At 39.8% G+C, this 21,121-nt stretch overlaps 1 protein-coding gene across 2 annotated transcripts in view; it reads right to left on the bottom strand.

Annotated features, from left to right (window-relative positions):
• Positions 1-4,037: 4,037 nt before the first annotated feature.
• The window catches only part of slc17a9b (solute carrier family 17 member 9b), a 56,550-nt gene continuing 39,466 nt past the window's right edge, over positions 4,038-21,121 (bottom strand). For both annotated transcript variants that reach the window (XM_080204879.1, XM_080204880.1), the window contains exons 8-13: positions 19,010-19,097; positions 17,521-17,555; positions 17,300-17,415; positions 13,796-13,851; positions 10,934-10,963; positions 4,038-5,541 (exon numbers count right to left, since the gene is read on the bottom strand). In XM_080204879.1, coding sequence (XP_080061005.1) covers positions 5,399-5,541; positions 10,934-10,963; positions 13,796-13,851; positions 17,300-17,415; positions 17,521-17,555; positions 19,010-19,097 — 468 coding nt within the window. In that variant the 3' untranslated portion in view covers positions 4,038-5,398. The remainder of the gene's footprint in view (positions 5,542-10,933; positions 10,964-13,795; positions 13,852-17,299; positions 17,416-17,520; positions 17,556-19,009; positions 19,098-21,121) is intronic.

Genomic DNA, 21,121 nt, shown 5'->3' on the forward strand with positions numbered 1-21,121 from the left:
TTTAGTTATTTATTGCTCAATATGGTTAGTTAAGTAGTTTCAGATATATATATATATATATTTGAATTTAAAATGAATGATGAAACTGTAAATGACACCAGTGAGGCCACAGCTGGAGTACTGCCTGCCTTTCTGGTTACATTACAGGGAGGATGCAATTGCTCTGACAAGAGTGCAGAGAAGATTTACAAGAATGTTGCCAGGGTTGGAGAATTGTAGCTATGAGGAGGGTTTGGATGAGTTGGTGTTGTTTTCCTTGGAACAGAGAAGGCTAAGGTGTGGCATGATAAGGGGTAGAGAGAGAGAGAGTAGAGAAGAGGAACCTGTTTCCCTTGGCAGAGAATTCAAAAACCAAAGGTCATAGATTCAAGGTAAGTGGCAGAAAAGTTTGAAGGAAGATGAGGAGGAACCTTTTCATGCAGAAGGTGGTGGGTGTCCGGAATTTGGTTCCTGAGTTGGTGGTGGAGACAGATTTTTATTTCGTGAAAAATGTACCTAGATCTACACCTTAAGTACTGTATGTAGCTGGGCTATGTGCAGGAAGATGGGATTAGAAAGGGCACATGGGTGTTTTTGGATTGGTATGAACAAGATGGACTGAATGGCCCTCATCTGTGCTGTATCATTTCTATTGTTTACTTCCTTTGCTTGTTCTAAATTATTCCTTGACCAATATTGTATGAAAATGAACATGTACATTTTGCGTAATTTAATTTGTGGCTGATTCAAAGCCCATTGTCTCTGTCTACATATAAATACAAATACTAGCTTGAAACTATAATTAATAGAGAATAGAAAGCTAGAAAATAATTAAAATAATATCCATGAAACCCAGTGAAAGAATTGACGTTTCCTATACAAGATATCTTGAGCTGAATATGGCTAGGGGAGCAGTTCAGTGTGAATTGATTAGAAGTGAAGCAGTCAAACTAGATTCCTTCTAGTTAGACTAGTTGTTCTCTGACAGTGAAATTATCAAGATTCCCTGTGTAGTGCACTTTGTTAATGTGTGACATTATTAAGTTAGAGGGCAAACATACTTCCCTCTAGTCATCAAAACTGATTTAGTGACTTCAGCTATTTAAACATAGGAGGGAATCTTCTGATTCTGTACTTCAGCTGCAAAGTGCAGAGAATTGCAAAGTATACATTTTGGGGGAGGTAAAAAAGCATGGAAGAAAGTAACTAGAGCAACTAAAAGAAATTAACAAAATGGGGTGGCATGGTAGAACAGTGATTAGAACCACTGCTTCACAGCACCAAGGACCCAGGTTTGATTCTGGATCACTGTCTGTGTGAAGTTTGCACATTCTCCCCATCCCTGCATGGATTTCCTCCAGTTTCCCCCTACAAGATGGATTAACCATGGGAAATGTGTGCAGTTACAGTGGATATTGCAGGGGAGAGGACTTGGATAAAACAGGGTTTCTGGATTACTAGTCTAGCAATAATACCATTGGGCCATTACCTCCCCTTAAAATGAACATATACCAATCAACATATAGGAGTTATCTCTATCCACTCACAGTTATTGATTAAAGTTACATCATTCATCAGGTAGATATTACAACCAATCACAATCACCTCACACTTGCTTAATTATAATATTCAATCAGCATGAAGACTTAATCATGTTAACTGACCCAATTTATTACAAGTTATCAGTGATGTCCCAGTTTGTGTCAGTGTCTGTGGATATCACTCCCTTCTTCCAGTTACAGATGTCTGATTTAATGAATTCTCTTAGACTGAAGGCTTTGGTGACTATCTGCGAAGGCTTTTATTCAGATCTTTTATTTTCTCATAGCAGCTTATGTGATTTTTAAAGTTGTGTGATTATTAACATTATCATACCACTCAGCAATATTGGAGGCAATTCTTCCAACAAAGCACATTTTTTTAGCTCAGCCAGCCAGAAGAATCGCACGGCTGATTCGTACGACTCACGCATGCATTCCCAATACACATACATTTCCCAGTGCCAGATATCCGGCATTGTCAGAACCATGCTAGATACTGGCGGGAACAACAAGTAAGTAATTTTAATACATCTTACGTCTCTTTTTAATGTGATTAACTGGACCGGGACTGAATTCTCCGGGCCCGCTTGCATCTCCCACTCTGTTAGGAGTATTTCACTCCAGTGGGGATCGGACTAGCTCCCCATTTTTGGGGAACTTGTGGGAAGACCCTGCTGGAGTGAAGGGGGGGTGCAATCTGGGCCCCCAGAGGGTCAAGTGGCAGTGGGTGGAGCCCCCAGACATTGGGCAGTTGCAGCCTGTCCCTTCTGGCAGTGCCCAATGGGCAAAGTGCCCATGCCTGAGATCACTTTGGCACTGCCCACTGGGCTTGGGGCAGTGCCGGGGGTGGAGCCTAGGTAAGGGGAGGGGCTATCGGTGGGGGCGGGCAGTCCTGTTGCCACTCTGCATGGGGATCGGATGGGACTGGAGGAAAGCCAGTGATTGGCGCGGGCTGGTGGGAGGGGGTAGGGAGGGACTGCCAGGGATGTGGGGGGGTTGTCACTGCTGAGGGGGGCTGGAGATTGCCATGCTGTGGGATCAAGGGGGAGCAGGGGGACAGCACTCCAGGGATCCTGGACTGGCCAGCAATCAAGCCTCCAGCCAATGGTGTGAATAGGCCCCGTTCCCCAAGCATTTAATTATATTCACGATTGCACAGAGTGTGAGAGACTCTAGTGTGAACTCCCACTGAAAGAAACAACCGTGATTTACACCACTTTGCCCACAAATTCAGCATTTAGAAATTTTTGGGAGAATCGTGGCCATTATGAGGGTTAAAATTCCAACATGTATAGAACAACACTCAGTTTCATCTATTTGCATTCCATAATGATCCTAAATTGGACTATTCAAGTTCACGTATGACATTAAAACTTGAATGATCAGAAATTCCTCCAGACTAAAACCAGCCTCAGACTCTCAGCAGCACCAACATGTCTCTAGTCTGTTATCATATTAGCAAACACTACAAACAGTAAGAGAGAACATTGACCAACAGATAGTTACCCAATTTGTCTGTGCAAATCCATGGGACAGAACATCACTAAGTTATTTATTGTGGGAAAAGTTAATAAAAGGAGATAGCTAAATTCGGAGTGAATGAATAGAGAAGCAAGAGCATTTGTACAAAAAAAAAGCTAAATTGACACAAGCTTTTAAGTGAGGGTGTACTTTACTGGGTACACCAAAATCACAGTGGGAAGCAGCTGTGAGGGGACTCGGGCTGCAGTCAACGGGAAGAGTAGTGAGAGCATTACTAGCACAGTCGGTGAGGGAGCGATTGGCAGGAAGAGCGGGCGGTCAGGCTGTGAGTGGCTACTGAAATGCTAGTGGTGGGAAAAACCCCCGCTGACAGGAAGGGAAAATGGCCCGTCAATTCGAAAGGAAACATTGAATGAGAAAACAGGAAGCTGGACCTTGTATACCAAATGTTTTCATTTAAAGGCACACAAAGTGATGAAGACCTGTTGGTAGCTGTTTTTTTTGAGCACCATAAGGAATGAGATGTTCGCTCTGCTATGGAGTTTGGTGCAGCTGGAAGAGCCAGCGGAGAAAGCGTTTCAGGAACTACATGAGGTGTTAAGGAACCATTTTGTAAACCATTTTGTACCCAAGCTAATAATGACAGCGGAACATTTTTGTTTTGATATAAAAAGGAAGGAGAGTCCACTGCTCAATTTGTGGTCATTTTAAAAAGACTGGCCGAGCACTCCGGTTTCGGTGGGTTTCTCCAAGATGCTTCAAGAACTTTGAAGTTCAGTCGATTAACTGATTAAATTGTTGAGCACACTTGGGTTGAAGGGTTATGGGAAGAAGGCAGGAAAATGGGGGTGAGGAGCATATCAGCCACGATCGAATGGCGGAACAGACTTGATGGACCAAATGGCCTAATTCTGTTCCTTTATCTTATAAACTTATGTTCTTCTGAATGAAGCATTAAGAATCAATTATAGATTTCCAACCACTGGAAATCTGAATTAACAGATCATTGGACAAACTGTACATCCAGCAACACAGAAAGATAAAATGTTGATATTCAAACTTTATTGCCATCAATATTTTACAAAATAAGTGTATTTTCAACTGAGCCCAAAGATTATTTTTTTATCCTGCAGAGTTAATGATTTAGAAACTAACCGTTTATTTTTTAAGTATCTTATAATTGCAGTGCAACCTAAAGTTGAGTAATTATGTAATTATATATAACATTTAAACATAAAACATTTGATTCTGGATATATAGGCATTAACAAATACAAATATTGCAGATTTAAACTAATCATTCTTATCTTTTGCCATAATCAAATATTATAATTTAATTTCAAGCTCGCCAAGGGTGGATTTGCTGTTCTCATTGTATAAGCAAAGAGACGGAAACATTAAATTTTAACGTTTTACATTTCAATCGTGAAAAACAAATGCCAAACATTCCATTCACACTATGATCCAGCATACATGTAACACATGAACTGTAAATAAACTGTACCTCACTGAGATAACAGGCTGACAGTCAGAAAATACTACATGCAAACACCATAAGATTCAGTATACCTGAATGCAGCCATGTTTAAGCCAGTCATTCTATCAAGAGAACTGATAAAAAGCAATTCACATATTGTAGTCGACAATGCCCAACATTTAAATGCATAACAATATGGAGGTCTTGAAAAGTAATCCACGAGAGAACTAGACCCAAGACATTTACATTTGACCTAATTGTGGAAATTCTCAACTAGGATTAAAAAAAGTGCCATATAAGAAGATTCTTGCAATGAATTAAAGAGCACATAGTTATTATGAGAAGAATTGGAATGTTAAAATGGATACGTGTAAGCTGAAAAATTTAGACATGAAGATTGCTGTTGATCTGATATGGGTTACTAATATTAGAATAATATGCTACCCGGAAACAAGGGTTCTATGTGCTTCAATGAGCATGCAGTCAGCTGATACAATGAAAAGATCAAAGCGTAGGCCAGCTACATTTTTCCTGAATTTAACCTTGCTTCTCTATCTTTTAAGAATATGCGATCTGTTTCTCATCTTCTGAGAAGTCGCAAATAGAATTAATTTTATTTTGTCACAAGTTTATATTTTTACATTCTGATAAATATTCTATTCATGTAAAAATAGTATCTCTCCAACAAATAAAGTCACTAAAAATAGCATAGACAATTTGTGTATATTTAAGTACTGCTTTTGTTCAAAAACAGGACTTCAGCAGCAACTTGTTCATCAATGAAAGTACAATAATAAGCTTAAAAGTTCCTTGATCCCAGAAAAAACACTGTTCGGAACCTATACAGTTAAAAAGTATATCTCTCTCTTTCCACTTTATGTTCAGTAACTTTAGAATTTAATTTAATATGAAATAATTACTTAAATGTCTACCCGCATTGCCTGGCCAAAAATGACAAAGACAGAAAGGCCTATTACATTGACTATGCTGATCAGGTTGAAAACTGATGGCCAGGATCCTGAGGTTTCTATGAGGTAACCTGCAAAGTACACTAAAATAACACCTGGAACAAAGAGAAAATAAAATTAACAATGTTGTTGATTGTGGAATAGAGGAAGCATGCATAGTCACAAAACTCAATGCAAACCTCTGGCAATCTACATAATTGTTACTTCTGCGATTTTTCATAGGATATAACTTTCACATGTATCAACACAAAATTGATAGCAAAATGTGGAAGTTCAGTCGGTGATCTGACTCCCACATGTAGTGAAGTCAGGAGGGCTGAGTCCATCTCCAGCTGATGGTTCTAAATCAGGCGCAGTACAACTACAGTCCAGTGCAAATCGATTCTAAAAAGAGATTCCTTCCTTAGAATGGAGGAAGATTTATAGCGGACTTCCCCAGGAGTCAGTATCTCCAGGGACCCCTTCTCTTCCTGATATATTAGTGACCAAGACCTTAGTGTACAGGGCACAGTTTCAAAATTTGCAGCTGTTGTAAAACATGTACTGGATAGTACAGAACTTCAAAAGGATACAGACAAGTTAGTAGAATGGGCAGACAAGCGGCAGATGAAATTTAATGCAAAGAAGTGTACAGTGATCCATTTTGATGGAAAGAATGCAGAAAGTCAATAAGATAAAAGGTACAATCCAAATGGGCTGCAGGAACAGAGGAACCTAGATGTTTATGCACATATATTACTAAAGGACAAGTTGAGAGAGTGATTAATAAAGCATCATTAACTTTAAGAATATTTAAGTATAGAAACATAGGAACAGAGGATACATTCAAGTGGATTATGGCTGATCTTCTTCCTCACCAATATTTTGCTGCACTATCATATATCCCTTGATATCTTTAATATTTAGAAATCTATTCATCCCTATCTTGAATATATTCAATGACCAGCCCTCTGGGTAGAGAATTCCAAAGCTTCACCACCTTGTGAGTGAAGAAATTCCTCCTCATCTCTGTCCTAAATGGCATGCCCCTTATCCTAAGGCTGTGTCCCGTGGTTCAAAAACCCTGCAGCCAAGGGAAACCTTCTTCTTGCATCTGCGCTGCTAAGCCATGAAAGAATTTTGTAATCTTCGAGATCATCTCCCACTCTTCAAGACTTTACAGGATAGTGAAAGTGATAAAGTTATGTTAACCTTGTATAAAATACTGGTTCAGTCCCAATGGGAGTATCAAGTCTAGTGCTGACCACCACACCTTAGGAAGAATGTAAAGACACCAAGGGTGAGCACAGGATGGTTTCGCAAAAATAGTTTGGGGCTGAGGAACCTCATTTACCTAGAGAGATTGGAGAAGTTGGGACTCTTTTCCTTAGAGAAGGTAGTGTTAAAATGAGATTTGATAGAGGTATTCACAATCATAAGGCATCTAGACAAAGTGGATAAGGAGAAACTGTTCCCATAGGTGGAAGGATTAAGAACCAGAGGGTACCATTTTAAAGTATTTGGCAAAAGAAGTCATGGTGATATGAGGAAGAACATCTTCTTGCAAGGAGTGTTTTGAATCTGGAATAATGCACTGCCTGAGAGTGTGGTGCAAAAAGTGAGAAAACTTGTCCAACCATGGCTAACAAAAGAAATTAACAGTCACATCCAAGGAGGAGTCATATAAAGTTGCTAGATAAAGTGATAAGCCTGAGGATTGGAAGCAGTTCAGAATTCAGCAAAGGAGGGCAAAGAGCTTGATTAACAGCAGAAAAATTAAGTATGAGGGCAAACTTGCAAGTAACATAAAAGCAGGCTGTAAAAATTTCTTTATGAAGATAAAAAGAAAGAAAAGTGAAGACAAATTTAGGCCCCTTACAGTCCAGAATTTATAATTGGGAACAAGGAAATGGCAGAGCAATTAAACAACTATTTTGTTTTTGTCTTCACAGAAGAAAACACAAATAACTTTCCAGAAATGCTTAAGAACCAAGGATCCAAGGGAATTAACATTACTAAAAAAAAGTTGGAGAAATTAATGGGACTGAAATCTGCTAAATCCCGAGAGCCTAATGAACTACATTCCAGAATATTAAAGGAGTCCATGGAAATATTGGATGTGTTGTTTGTCATCTTCCAAAATTCTGTAGATCCTGGAGCAGTCCTGGCAAATTGGAGGATGGTAAATGTACTTGCCACAATGTAAAAGAGTAGGGAGTGAAAAAACATGAAATTTCAGACTGATTAGCCTAACATCAGTAGTAGGGAAAATGCTAGCGTCCATTATAATGGATGTGCTAACAGGATGCTTAGAAAACTTCAATGGACTGATGAAAGAAAAATCATGTTTAACAATCCTATTGGAGTTTTTTGAAGATGCAATTAGCAGAATAGGTAAGGGTGAAGCTGTGGATATCGTGTATTTGGATTTTCAGAAAGCTTTTAATGTAGTCCCACTTGAGAGGTTAGTGTAAAAAATTCAAGCACATGGGATTGGGGTAGCAAACTGGCATGGATTGAGAACTCGTAAGAAGATTGTTTAGGAATTAGAGTGGGAATAATTTTTTTTTGAGTGGAAGGCAATGACGAGTGAGCTACCACAGTAATCAAAACTTGGGCCCCAGCTATTCACATTATATGTCAACAATTTGGATGAAGGAATCAAATGTAATATTTCCAAGTTTGCTAATGACATAAAACTAGGAAATGAATGGTGAGACTGAAGTAAGTTTAAGTTTATTTATTAGTGTCACAAGTAGGCTTACATTAATACTGCAATGAAGTTTCTGTGAAAATCTCCCAGACGCCACACTCCAGCACCTGTTTGGGTACACTGAGGGAGAATTTAGCCTGGTCAATGCATATCACCAGCAAGTCTTTCGGACTGTGGGAGGAAACTGGAACACCCAGAGGAAAGCCATGCAGACATGGGGAGAACGTGAAGACTCCGCACAGATAATGACCCATGCAGGGTATCGAATCCAGGTCCCTGGCGCTGAGAGGCAGCACTGCTAACCAACGTGCCACCGTGCTGCCCCAAAGAGGCTTCAAGGTAACTTAGACAAACTGTGACTGGGCAAATACATGGCAGAGCATGTATAACGTGGATATGTGGATATCCACTTCAGTATGAAAAGCAGAATGGCAGAGTATTATTTAAATGACGATAGATTGGGAAATGCTGATGCACAAAGAGACCTGGGTATCCTTGTACACCAGTCATTGAAAGCAAACAAGCTGATACAGCAAGTAGTTATGAAGGCAAATAGTATGTTATTCTTCATTTCAAGAGGACCTGAGTAGAAAGCATCTTTTACTGCAGCTATACAGGGTCTTGTGAGACCTCACTTGCCCAGTATCATGTGCAGTTTTGGTCTCCCTATCTATGAAAGGATATTCATGCCATGAAGGGAATACAACAAACATTCACCAGACTGATTTGTGGACTGGCAGAATTATCATTTCAGGAGAGATTGGGTCAACGGGGCCTGTATTCACTGCAGTTTAGAATAATGTGAGGGAATCTCAGTGAAATGTATAACATTCTGACAGGGCTGGGCAAACTGACTGCAGGGATGATGTTTTCTCTTGCTGGGGGAAGGGGGTGGAGTGCCTGGAACAAGGGGTCACAGTCTCAGGGTATGAGGTAGGCTATTTAGAGATAAGGAGAAACCTCTTCATTCAGAGGGTAATAATCTGCGGCATTCTTGATCACATTAGGCTGTGGAGGGCAACTCACTGATTATATTTAAGAAAGAAACAGATAGATTTGTAGACACTAAAGGCATCAAGGAGTAAGGGGAGAGCTCCAGAGTAAGGTGTTGAGATAGAGGATCAGCCATGATCACATTGAATGACAGAGCAGACTCAATGGGCTGAATGGCCTACTTCTCCTTTTTGTCCCCATGCTTCTATGTGTATACCATGCCAAAAAAATCTCACAATACTTTCTTCTCTGCTATCCACACAGCAGCGCAGCCAGCTTTCTTTCAAGCATTTGGCACAATGTACTGTAGGTCAGAAACTCAGGAGCATGACACAACCCCTCAGAGTGTCGGGGTATTACAGCATCACACATTCACAGTAGGTATAAGGATGGTCATGGTACGTACACACACACACACACACACACACACACACACACACACACACTTTCTGCAGTTCTCAAAAACTACATGACTGCAGATTATGCAACATAAAATCCAATATAAGCTGGCACTTTATTCTCTGGGGAAGGTCTTTGAAAATATCAAGGGATTCAATAGTGTGAATGTGGAGAAACTATCTTCACTGGTGGGTGTATACAGAACAAGGTTTCATCAATATTAAAGCTACTAAAAGAGCAACTGAAGGATTTAGGAGGCATTTCTTTACACAGAAAACACTGAGAAATGTGGGACATGCTGCCACATGGAATGCCTGAAGCAGATTGCAATGACACACTTAACAGTGGGCCAGATGCTCACAAGAGAGAGAAGGGAACAGAAGGAGCTAGTAGCAGGGTGGAAGAGGTAATTAGGAATGGGAGGAAGCTCGTGGAGTATAAACACTGGCACGGACCAGTTGGATTGTCAAATCTGATTCAGTGCTATACACACTCTGTGTAATTCTTGTAGACAGACAGAGCGGGAGGAGACATTTATATGCTTAAAAGTTCAAATTCTAAAGCAGTAAAGGTAGGTGTATCAGTGGTTGTCTTAACATATTACATCCTATACTTTTGTGAGTTTAAATGATACATAATGGCCATAGCTTCCTCAAAGTGGTCATCAGTGACAGGTTTCCACTCCATACCAGTTTACTTGCACTCAAATTCTTAAGTATCCCTGTTGCCCAACCTTCCTGAGTCAGATGCAATCCAGGCAGCACAATAGGCCCCCTGGGTTCAGCATCAAAGAACGAAAGTGAATGAGGACATCCCCATTTTCTATGGCACTAGCTGCCGTTAAGAAGGGGAGTTTAAATGTCCCATTGAAAATAACAGCCAGAGAGAAGGGAAGTGTCTAAGGTAAGTGAATGGGATGAAGGTTGGAGGGGATGGGTCAGTTGGGGCTGGATTAGGTCATGGGAGGGGGGTGTTAGGGAATGCTTTGGGGAATGGGATGTTTAGTTGGGTGTGAGGAAGTCCCTGGGGCTTCTGGATTGTGGGCAGAACCCCACACAGGGCTTGGTCTGGGTATTTAAATTAGTTATGCTGAAGTTAGAAGTGTTCTTATTTCTTCTAACTCTTTTCAAGTAACAATTAGTGTGTCCCTGGCAGAACCATCTGAAGTTAGCAATTTAAAATCCCTTTGTCGGATGGTTCCAAGCGCAGTGCAATTGACCAGGGAAAGTTAGCACTTCTGGATGATGGCTGGGTAAACCTTCCAACAGGGATTCCCCAGCACATCTCTGGGGTACCCCCCAAATCTAATGCTGGGGAGTCAGGAAATTATTAGCTCACTGAGTTTAATCCAAATATACACAGCTCAATGTAACCAAAATATAGAAGTTTAAAAATATACTAACCGACTAAAGCTCCACCAGTGTTCATAACACCTATGATAAATGGATAAAATATATAAATTGAAAGACTCACATATATATTAAATTTACTCTTCAAGGAGCATGATTACATAATGATACTATTGTTATTAAAAGGTGTTACATAAAATATTAATTTACAATGTCATTGGCTGGACATACAAATACATTGAGCTTTTTGAAAAGAACGCTTTACATATGCAAAGGGCACAGACTTATTCTGCTACTCTGTTAGACTTATGAAGTCATGATGTGGAGACGCCGGCGTTGGACTGGGGTAAACACAGTAAGAAGTCTGACAACACCAGGTTTAAGTCCAACCGATTTATCTGATAGTAAACTCACAAGCTCACCTGACGAAGAGGGGAACCTTGAAAGCTTGTGAGTTTACTATCAAATAAATCAGTTGGACTTAAACCTGGTGTTGTCAGACTTCTTACCAGACTTATGAAGGACGTAGGCTGCTTTTTAAGGAGTCACAAAGTCTATGGAGCTCTTAGAGAAACGTCATGAGATTCAGTTCTTGGGTGAAAAGATAGCAGGTTTTATATACTCAGAGAGACTGTCACAGGAGCAACAGCCTTTCTTCGGAAGTCTCCCTCATCAAAGCTGAGCTGTTTCTGATTTGAAAAAAACCAACCAGAAGACCTCATTGCTGCAAACTTAGAGGTCTTAAAGAAGAATTCTGAATCAACTAGCCATGATTGGGCACCTGCCTGCTCATTGTGGAAACAAACTCATCAGCTGTAAATAAGCCTATGGACAATGTGGAATCATTGTTTTCTGATTATATTTGTTACTTGGGCGCATTTTAACTGGTGATACCCTGCTGAGATTTTTTTTCATGCCTGATACAGGATTGTGGGGATGTTGTTTTTGCATTAGTGGGTAGCTGGTCATTTTAAACCTTTTGTTAATAATTCCTGCATTTTAGCCTGAGTGAGATTTAGCAAGATGATTATTGTTTTACTTGTTAACTTAAGAAATGTGGCTGACTTATTTCTTGCACTGAGCTCTGCACAGTTGTACATATACCAAATTGACAATGTCACCTCCAATTTAAATTCAAACTCTGTTATAACCAACTCAGAAGTGGGACAAAGAGATGACTCAACCTGTCTCTGTTAATTTGGTCATAACTCTATACTAGGACTAATTTAGATCACAGAAGTAATTAACCAATTTACAGCATCCATGGAAAGTGATACAGAGTTATAAATGGGGATGGTCTCCACACTCCCAGCACAAAGTTTGGGGTGTGGAGTCCATCAATGGGTATCTTAGAACAGACTTTAGGCAGTAAACTAGGCCAAAGGCAATTGGTACAGATAGAAAAATCTTAAAACCAGAATTATCTCACAAAACGCATGTTCACTGCATCACTGCAAACTAATCTGAGTATAGGAATCTTTGTTGAATTGTAGCTTTTAGATATTGGCAGAAATAAATTAACGTTTGATAGATTGCACATTTGCTATTAACAATGAAAAAAATCTAATCAAGTCACAGGCAGTCACTCTAATGTCTGATTCATTACTTAGGTTTGAACAGTGTTCCAATGTCATTAATGTACAGTGCGTCAGTATTAGGACCATGGTTTTCTTGATGTGAATTAGTGACTTAGACTGGGGTGTACAGGGTATAATTTCAAAATATATAAATATCAAAACTTAGGTGTACTTGTGGGTTTGATAGTAATAGACTTCAAAAGGACAGGAAAAGGTTGATCCAATGTGTCGGTACTGGCTCTCTGAAGGAGAAATTCAAATGGGTCTGTTCTCCCAGAAATTCAAATGGTACTATTCTGCTGCTTTTTCTCCATAGCCCTCCACATTTTCTTTTTTCAGATACTGCAAAAGCTGTATATCAGCAATAGTAGTGAAGACTTTTGCCTTGGGACTAGCTGCAGCCCCATCTGTTCCTGTACAGCTACAATACTGGCATCTAGGGTAATTTGGAAAATTGCCCAGTTATGTCCTTCATACAAGGAGCAGGACAAATCAAACCTTGGTGAGCTGCTGCAGTGCACCATGTCAATGGGTCTGTTCTCCCAGAAATTCAAATGGTGCTGTTCTACTGCATGTCAGTGGTGCATACTGCTGCCATTGTGCATCAGCAGTGGAGAGAGTGAATGCTTAACGTAGTGGATTGGGTGTCAATCAAGCAGGCTGCATTGCCTAGATGGTGTTGAGTTTCTTCAGTTATGCTGGAGCTACACTCATCCAGGTAAGTGGACAGTGTTCCAACACACTCCTGATATTAGCCTTGTTGATGGTGGAAAGGTTTTGGCAAGTCAGGAGGTGAGTTATTCACCACAGTATTCCCAGCTTCTGACCCGCTCATGTAGCCACAGTATTTATATGATTGGTCCACTTCAGTTTCTGGTCAATGGTAACCCTGGTATACTGGGGATTCAATAATGGTCATACCATTGAATGTCAAGGGGAGATGGTTAGATTCCCTCTTGTAAGAGATGGTCATTGCTGGATTCTTGTGTGGCTCGAATGTTACTTGCCACTTATCAGCCCAAGGGCAAACAGTGTCCAGGTCTTGCTACAGATGAACACAGACAACTATAGTACCTGAGGAGTTCAAATGGTTCTGAACTTTGTGCAACCATCAGCGAATGTCCCAACTTCTGAGTTAATGATGGAAGGAAGGTAAAGCAGCTGAAGTATATTAATCGTGAATTTAGACAATTGGCTCTAACTATAGATGGCTTCATCAATGATGGGAGATATACATAACTCCCTTTAGTATTTACCACCTCTGATATAAATTTGTTAACATGGCAGAGTGTATACGACTTTGACATCTAGATAAGACTCATGTATTGCTGCTACTTACCAAATAGTGCGCCAGCACATGATGGTGCTAAATCTTGAACATTAACAGATACCCCACTGGAAAAAAAAAGGAGGAACAATTAAATTCTTCAACTTCAATTTTTGCACAATATATTAAACTGATTTAAACTTAGATCAATGCAGCATTAAGCCTGGGTCAAATAACACAGCTCACAAGCCTTCAGACAAAAGCTCTTAATTATTTTTTCAAAAATTCAACATTTAAAGTTGGAACTCTATTTTAAATCATTTGTGAATACAAATTGCCACCATCTGTACAAAAACAATGAGCTAGCATTGGTATACATCTAACACATTTTCAGGCACTCTAAGAAACAACTAATGGATCAGTTCAAGTACAACTGTTGCTGTTGAAATGTGGCAGCCCGTGGACACAGCAAGATCTCACAAAAACAAATGAAATGTATTCAAGAGGTGGCTATATACAGCACTTGAGGCGAATGGGATCAAAGGTTATGGAGAGAAAGCAGGATTAGGCTATTGACTTGGACAATCAGCCATGATTGTGATGAATAGCAGTGCAGGCTCAAAGGGCCGAATGGCCTCATCCTGCTCCTATTTTCTATGTATTCATGAAATAAATGGCCAGATAAACTGTTCTCACTGGTGTTGTCTGAGGAGGAATTAGTGTCATGGAATCATCCCTATCCACCTTAGGCAGACATGACATGAGGGTGGCATGGTGGGTTTGTTCCAGTCTTGGCTCACTGCCTATGCAGAATCTGCATGTTCTCCCTGTGTCTGTGTGGGCTTCCTCTGGATGCTCTGGTTTCCTCCCACTGTTCAAAGGTGTGCAGATTAGGTGGATTGGCAGTGTGTGGGATTACAGAGTAAGACGGGGATTTAGCCGAGGTGGAGTGCTCTTTCAGAGAGTTGGTGCACACTTGATGGGCCACATGGCCTCTCCTGCACCGTAGGGTTTCTATTCTATGATTCTTATGGGAAAGATTTGCACTCACATAGCATTATTCATGTCCTCCAGACATGTAAAGCACTTCACAGACAATGAATGATCGCTGAAATGTTATTTTTTAAGGAAATCATATTTTGCACAAAAACAACAATGAAATAAATCACCAGATTATCTAATTTGATGGATTAGAATTAAACATTGGATATGATACCAGTTGAGTCCTTCCTTGCATGGTGCCAGGAGACCTTAGGTGAAAGGGCAGATGGAGTCCTGGCATATCTGCTGAAAAACAGTACCTCCAACAATCTAGCAATTCCTCTAAATAGATCATTTATCCTAAATACATGCATCTTGAACCTGTAACATCTTCACTCAACTGAGCAACTGCTTATTTCAGGGCATTTAAAAGTCAACCACATTGTTGTTGATCTAGAATCGCAGCAGGTGGCCAGACCAGGTAAGGGTGGCAGATTTCCTTCCCTAAAGGGCATTAACTGGAACAATCGACAATAGTTTCATTGTCATCATTCGGCAAAAATCATTGGGGACCCGGGTTTGAGTACGACCACTGCAGGTGGTGGAATTAGAATGGGATTTTAAGAAATGGAATTAAAAGCCTAACAGTGACAATGAAACCATTGTTGATTGTTTCAGTTAATGCCCTTTAGGGAAGGAAATCTGCCACCCTTACCTAGTCTGGCCACCTGCTGCGATTCTAGATCAACAAAAATGTGTTTGACTTTTAAATGCCCTGAAATAAGCAATCGCTTATTTTTTCGAAGAATGATACCTAGTGTATAAACTTTTATACAAATTTTGTTGTACACTGTGAATTTACAGATTAATTGGAATGAACCTAGGATAGAATACAGACTTGTAAAACTTTTCTTCAATAATTTCCTAGTGACAAATAGCGATTTCATTCCCAGACTTTGCAAGAATAATAATAAAACAGGAGAAAGTAAGTCAACATCTCGCTTTGTGTCAATCCCGGTGTTTATTTTCTTATGATTATTTTGATGAGATTCTGAAGCCTCTGGTATATCAACACAGCACGTCTTCAGAATTGTGTCTACTTTAGAGCACAATAAAATTTTAGACTGCTATTTATATGCAGATTCAAATTCAAAATGGAATTTTGAGAAGTATAAAATATTCAATATTATGGTACTAAATCTTAAAAGTAACCCTCCCACCCCCCTCAACACAATCCTAATCCCCAACATTCCACCCACCCCACCACACCCCTCATCACCCACCTTACTCGACCCACCCATCACTTCCCACTCCCTTCCCTCACCCCACAACCCTCCCCATTCTTCATATTCACAGCTGCTGTCAGCTGAGTGTTCTTCGTTGAATATTGTTCTAATTTTCAGAAAGCTTATTGAGTTTCTGGCGGGATTTTCAAAGAAAGAATTTCAAAAATCTGTTCACAAAGCTTCCTGCAGTCAGAAGCAGCAGTTGTAGTTCCTATCTCAGTACAACTGACCCGAAAGACCGGCTTTAATAAAAAAAAACAATTGGAACGCTCAAGCTGATGGTTCCAATTTTTCTTAAAAAGTTAGTCTTTCAGGACTAACGCTCAGTCTGGACACTATTTACAACTTCCAGCTCCACCTCCACACAGCCCCTGGACCCTGATGTTTGGCACTGTCAGCACCATCCCACTACCGTGCGTACCCCACACGTCCCCCTACCACCTCCAGCACCCTCTGCCTCCTCCACCCTTCAGCCCCCAGTGTTTGGCAATGTCATCTTTATGAAGGGAGGGTGCATCATGAGAGTTGCCTGGGAGAGCACTGGAATAATCAAGTCTCGAGGAGTCAAAGGTATGAAAAAGGGTTTCAGTGACAAATGGACTGAGGCAAAAATGCTAGTGGGTGGTGTTAGAAGTGGAATGAAGAAATATTGGATTGCCAAGCAGTGCAGAGCCAAAAAATTGTGTTACAATTACATAAAGGTCTGATTTAGCCAAATGAGCAGGAAGGCTACGAAGTTTGCACCAAGCAACAAAGGCATTGGCCAGGAATCCCCAACCTCTCCAGGACATGGATTCTCCAGTCCTGCTGCACTGAATGTTTTTGGCTGAACGCTAAATTCTCTGTTCTTGCTGGTGGGGCAAACGAAGTTGGAAAATCCTGGGCAATGTTTACTATTCATATACAGGAAAATAAAGATTTTCATACCGAAGTATTTCCCATGCAATTAAATATCTTTTTGAAAAGCAGTAGCTGTTGTTGGGCAACGTGACAACCAGTTCGCATATAGCAAAGAACACTGAAATAAATGACCAAATCATCTGTTTTAGCTGGTGTCAAACAGGGCAATCAGATTTTTGATGTCCACTTGAGATGGAGCCTCGGTTTAATGTCTTATCTAAAAGATAGCATCTCTGCCAGTGGGATACTGAGAGAGTACCCGCGGGTGGAGTTTGAACCTACAACCCACTTATTCAAAGGTGACAGCACAACTTCTGAGCCAAAGCTGACATGTTAAAATATTTTTGTATTATATAATATAGAACCTAACAGCTGACCTGCAGATTGAACACAAGCAATCTTAGCTTACCTGTGACTAAAAGTCTGGAGTCCTATACTAGCTGACATAAATATTAAGGCTTGGTAATAGCTGCCTGAGTAATTCAGTAATTCGATAAAGATACTCGATAATCCCATGGCAATCACCTGTTTTAAAACAAAACACCAGAAACTGTTTTATTTCTATTCTCTTGCATAGCTGAACTATTTCCAAAAAAATTTAAATCAACATTTTTTTATTAGTCATCATACCTGCATTAACTTGCGTACCTTGGCAGTGTCAAACCCTAGAAAATAGAGGGCAAATATGGCAAATACAAAAAATACGGGGCAAAAAAGTAGTGCAAGTATCATAAAATACAAAACGTTGTATTATCAGTATTAGCAAATAATTGTATAAATTTCTCATCCACAAGTAACGTTTTGTCAAGTATTTGCTTCGACTGAATTCAATACAATCGTAGCATGTTTTTTGACTTTCATATCAGTTTTTGAACATTGGCAGGTATTTTTCCTCTTTTAGCTCAGTGATTTCTAGACTTGTTAATAACTCAAAGCGTTTATGACATCAAAATCTTACCACACTGGTTTGAACAAATTACAGATTAATCAAATTAAAGAATCCATAACAGATTTAAATACATTATAATTGATTATCTTTTCAAGCGAAATTGGAAGAAGATCCAAGTTGCTTATCACAATAATAAATTACATATCTGTTCTTCAAACTTCAATTGTTTTGGAATAATTAAAAATGTTTACATTTCATAACTACTCTTTTCGGAAAATGGAAAGGGAAACTTCAAAACCGTCACAGTAGAAATGTACTTGGTAATCCTTGCTGAGTGTCCAATGTCCCCCTTTGCCAAGTGGCTTGGATGGTTTAAGGAGTAGATAATTGCAAGTGGTTCTATGTTACTGACTGCACCACTCCTGAACAAATATTATCACGTGATATCCATGGTATTGTGCATTGTCTGACAAGGTAATTAAGCTGTATCTGAAAGGGCCAAATGTGGATGGAAATCAGGGTGAAGAAGGGTTAAGGTCTGGGGCACATGAGTAGCAGTGCTCCTTGTTAGAACAGCCAGTTGGTTCATAAAATACATCATTAATTTTTTGAACAGGGTGGATGCAGAAGCCGCGTGCAGTCATAGGTTTGTGTTTCTTTTTGAAGGCTATTTATTAATGTCACAAGTACACTCATATTAACATTGCAATGAAGTTATTAACAAAATCCCCTAGTCGCCACACTCCGGCACCTGTTTGGGTACACTGGAGGGAGAATTTAGCATGGCTAACGCACCTAACCAACACGTCTTTCAGACTATGGGAGGAAACCGGAGCGCCCAGAGGAAACCCGCGCAGACACAGGGAGAACATGCAGACTCCACATGGACAGTGACCCAAGCTGGGAATCGAACTCCTGGCGCTGTGAGGCAACAGTGCTAACCACTGTGCCACCTTGTCACCCCTATACCAATGCTATACATAAATTAGCTATTTATAATGAGAAAGTTGTTGATTTGAATCCATTCATATAAGTAGAGCTCAACTCAACTTATATTGATATTATAGTTAGCAGGAGGTGAGGGCAACAATAAATTCCACAATTTGTTATTCCACTAAAGCTCAGTTTGCAGATATGGATCTTCTATTATTTTCAATGGAAAATTATTTTTCGATCCATTTCTTTTGACTAATGCATACAGTATCGAGTCAGGTTGAATTAGTATCTCACCAAGGTTGATTAGATGATCAGCCAGAGTGCCACCAAATAATGCGAATGGGACTGCAACAGCCCAGGGAACTGCATTGAAAACCCAACCCTGAAAAATAAAGATAGAACACAGTCAGTTCTCAATCAGAATGTGCGTCATCGAATTCAACTCAGAAATCATTTATTTAATCTTAGCATCTGATTGTTCATTACTGTCTATAATTATAATTAACAATTCCCATATTGTCAACTGCTCATCTGCTTATACTAATGCATTCTCTTTTCCAATCACAAAGGAAGCGCAAGAAAGATTATATAAAGTTAATGTACATTTCAGAATCAAAAAGCAGCCTTGACAGATATGATAACAATATTCTCAATGTGGAATCTGGCAAATAGACACCAAACTCCAGGGCACCAAGGTGAATAATTCTCCGATTTTGAGCAGTTGATAAAGTGCACGGCCTGATGGTAGAGTACGTAGCAAATTAGGTGTGCACTGCAATTAATGTTCACAAAATCATGCAATTTATATACTTAAGGCTCCATGTTGGCCGTGTCAAATAGGAAAGTTGGACTCTGGCGCTAGGAGTTTATGAACTGTACAAATGCATTTTAAAACTTCAGCTCCATTGTTGCATTTGCACAAAGGTCATAGGGTTTGAGTTCTCTGCTGTCATTTTCCAAAATTATATACAATCAAGTAATAATTTATCAGGGACTATGCCAAGTGAATGCAGCTTCTCAGAACCTGACAATCAAAATGAAGCAAAAATGTGTTATTCTCCAAGAAATTGTACCAACCTGCATATGTAAACAATTTCAAATGCTGCAGACTACGCCTAGCAGGAGGAAAATTGGTGAAAATCAGACAAAACCTAAACAAAATCTAAACAAAGGAAACTATGAAGCAATGAAGCATGACTTGGCTAAGACAGATTGGGAAACTTCATTAAAAGGCATGAAGTTTATTTATTAATGTCACAAGTAGGCTTACATTAGCACTGCAATTAAGTTATTGTGAAAATCCGCTAGTCTCCACACTCTGGCGCCTGCTCGGGTACACTGAGGGAGAATTTAGCATGGCCAATGCACCTAACCAGTACATCTTTCGGACTGTGGGAGGAAGCCGGGGCACCTGGAGGAAACCCACAGGGAGAACGTGCAAACTCTGCACAGTCACCCGAGATTGGAATTGAACCCGGGTCCCTGGCCCTGTGAGGCAGCAGAGCTAGCCACTGCACTACCATGCTGCCCCCAATGGACAGATAATGGCTAACATTTAAGAAAAGAACGTACACATGGCAATATTTGTACATTCCTTTCTGGCGCAAAAACACAAGAAAAGCATTGCTAACAAAGAAATTAAGGGTAGTATTAGATCCAAAAGAGGAGTTGTATAAAGTTGCTAGAAAAAGCAGCAAGCTTGAGGATTGGGATAGTTCAGAATTGAGCAAAGGAGGACATGAGATTGATTAAGAGCAAAACAATTGAGTATGACAGTAAACTTACAAGTAGCATAAAGGCAGACTGTATAAGTATGTAAAAAGAAAAAGATTAGTGAAGACAAATATAGGCCCCTCACAGTCCAAAATGGGAGAAGTTATAATAGAGAACAAGGAAATGGCAGAGCAATTAAATAACTGTTTTGGTTCTGTCTTCACGGAGGAAGGCACAAATAACTTCCCAAAAATGCTAAAGAACCAACGGTCCAAGGAGAAGAAGGAATTGAAGGGAATTAATATCACTAAAAAATATCATGCTGAAACTGATAAATCCTCAGGATATGATAATATACATCCTAGGATACTAAAGAAGGTGGCCATGGAAAGCATGGAAATGTGTTAGTCATCTTCCAAAATTTTATAGATTCTGGAACAGTCCTGGCAGATTGGAGGGTGGTATTACCCCACTATTTAAAAAAGGATGGAGAGAGAAAACATGAAATTACAGACTGGATAGCCTAACATCAGCAATAGGATTAATGCCGGAATCCATTCTAAAGGATGTGATGACTAGAGGCTTAGAAATTATCAATAGGTTCAGACAAAGTCAGCATGGATTTATGGAAATCATATTTGACAAACCTATTGGTGCTTTTTGAGGATGGAACTAACAGAATAGATAAGGGTG

The sequence above is a fragment of the Carcharhinus amblyrhynchos genome, chromosome 16 (genome assembly GCF_965287045.1).
Source record: "Carcharhinus amblyrhynchos chromosome 16, sCarAmb.v2.hapA, whole genome shotgun sequence".
Classification (NCBI taxonomy): domain Eukaryota; kingdom Metazoa; phylum Chordata; class Chondrichthyes; order Carcharhiniformes; family Carcharhinidae; genus Carcharhinus; species Carcharhinus amblyrhynchos.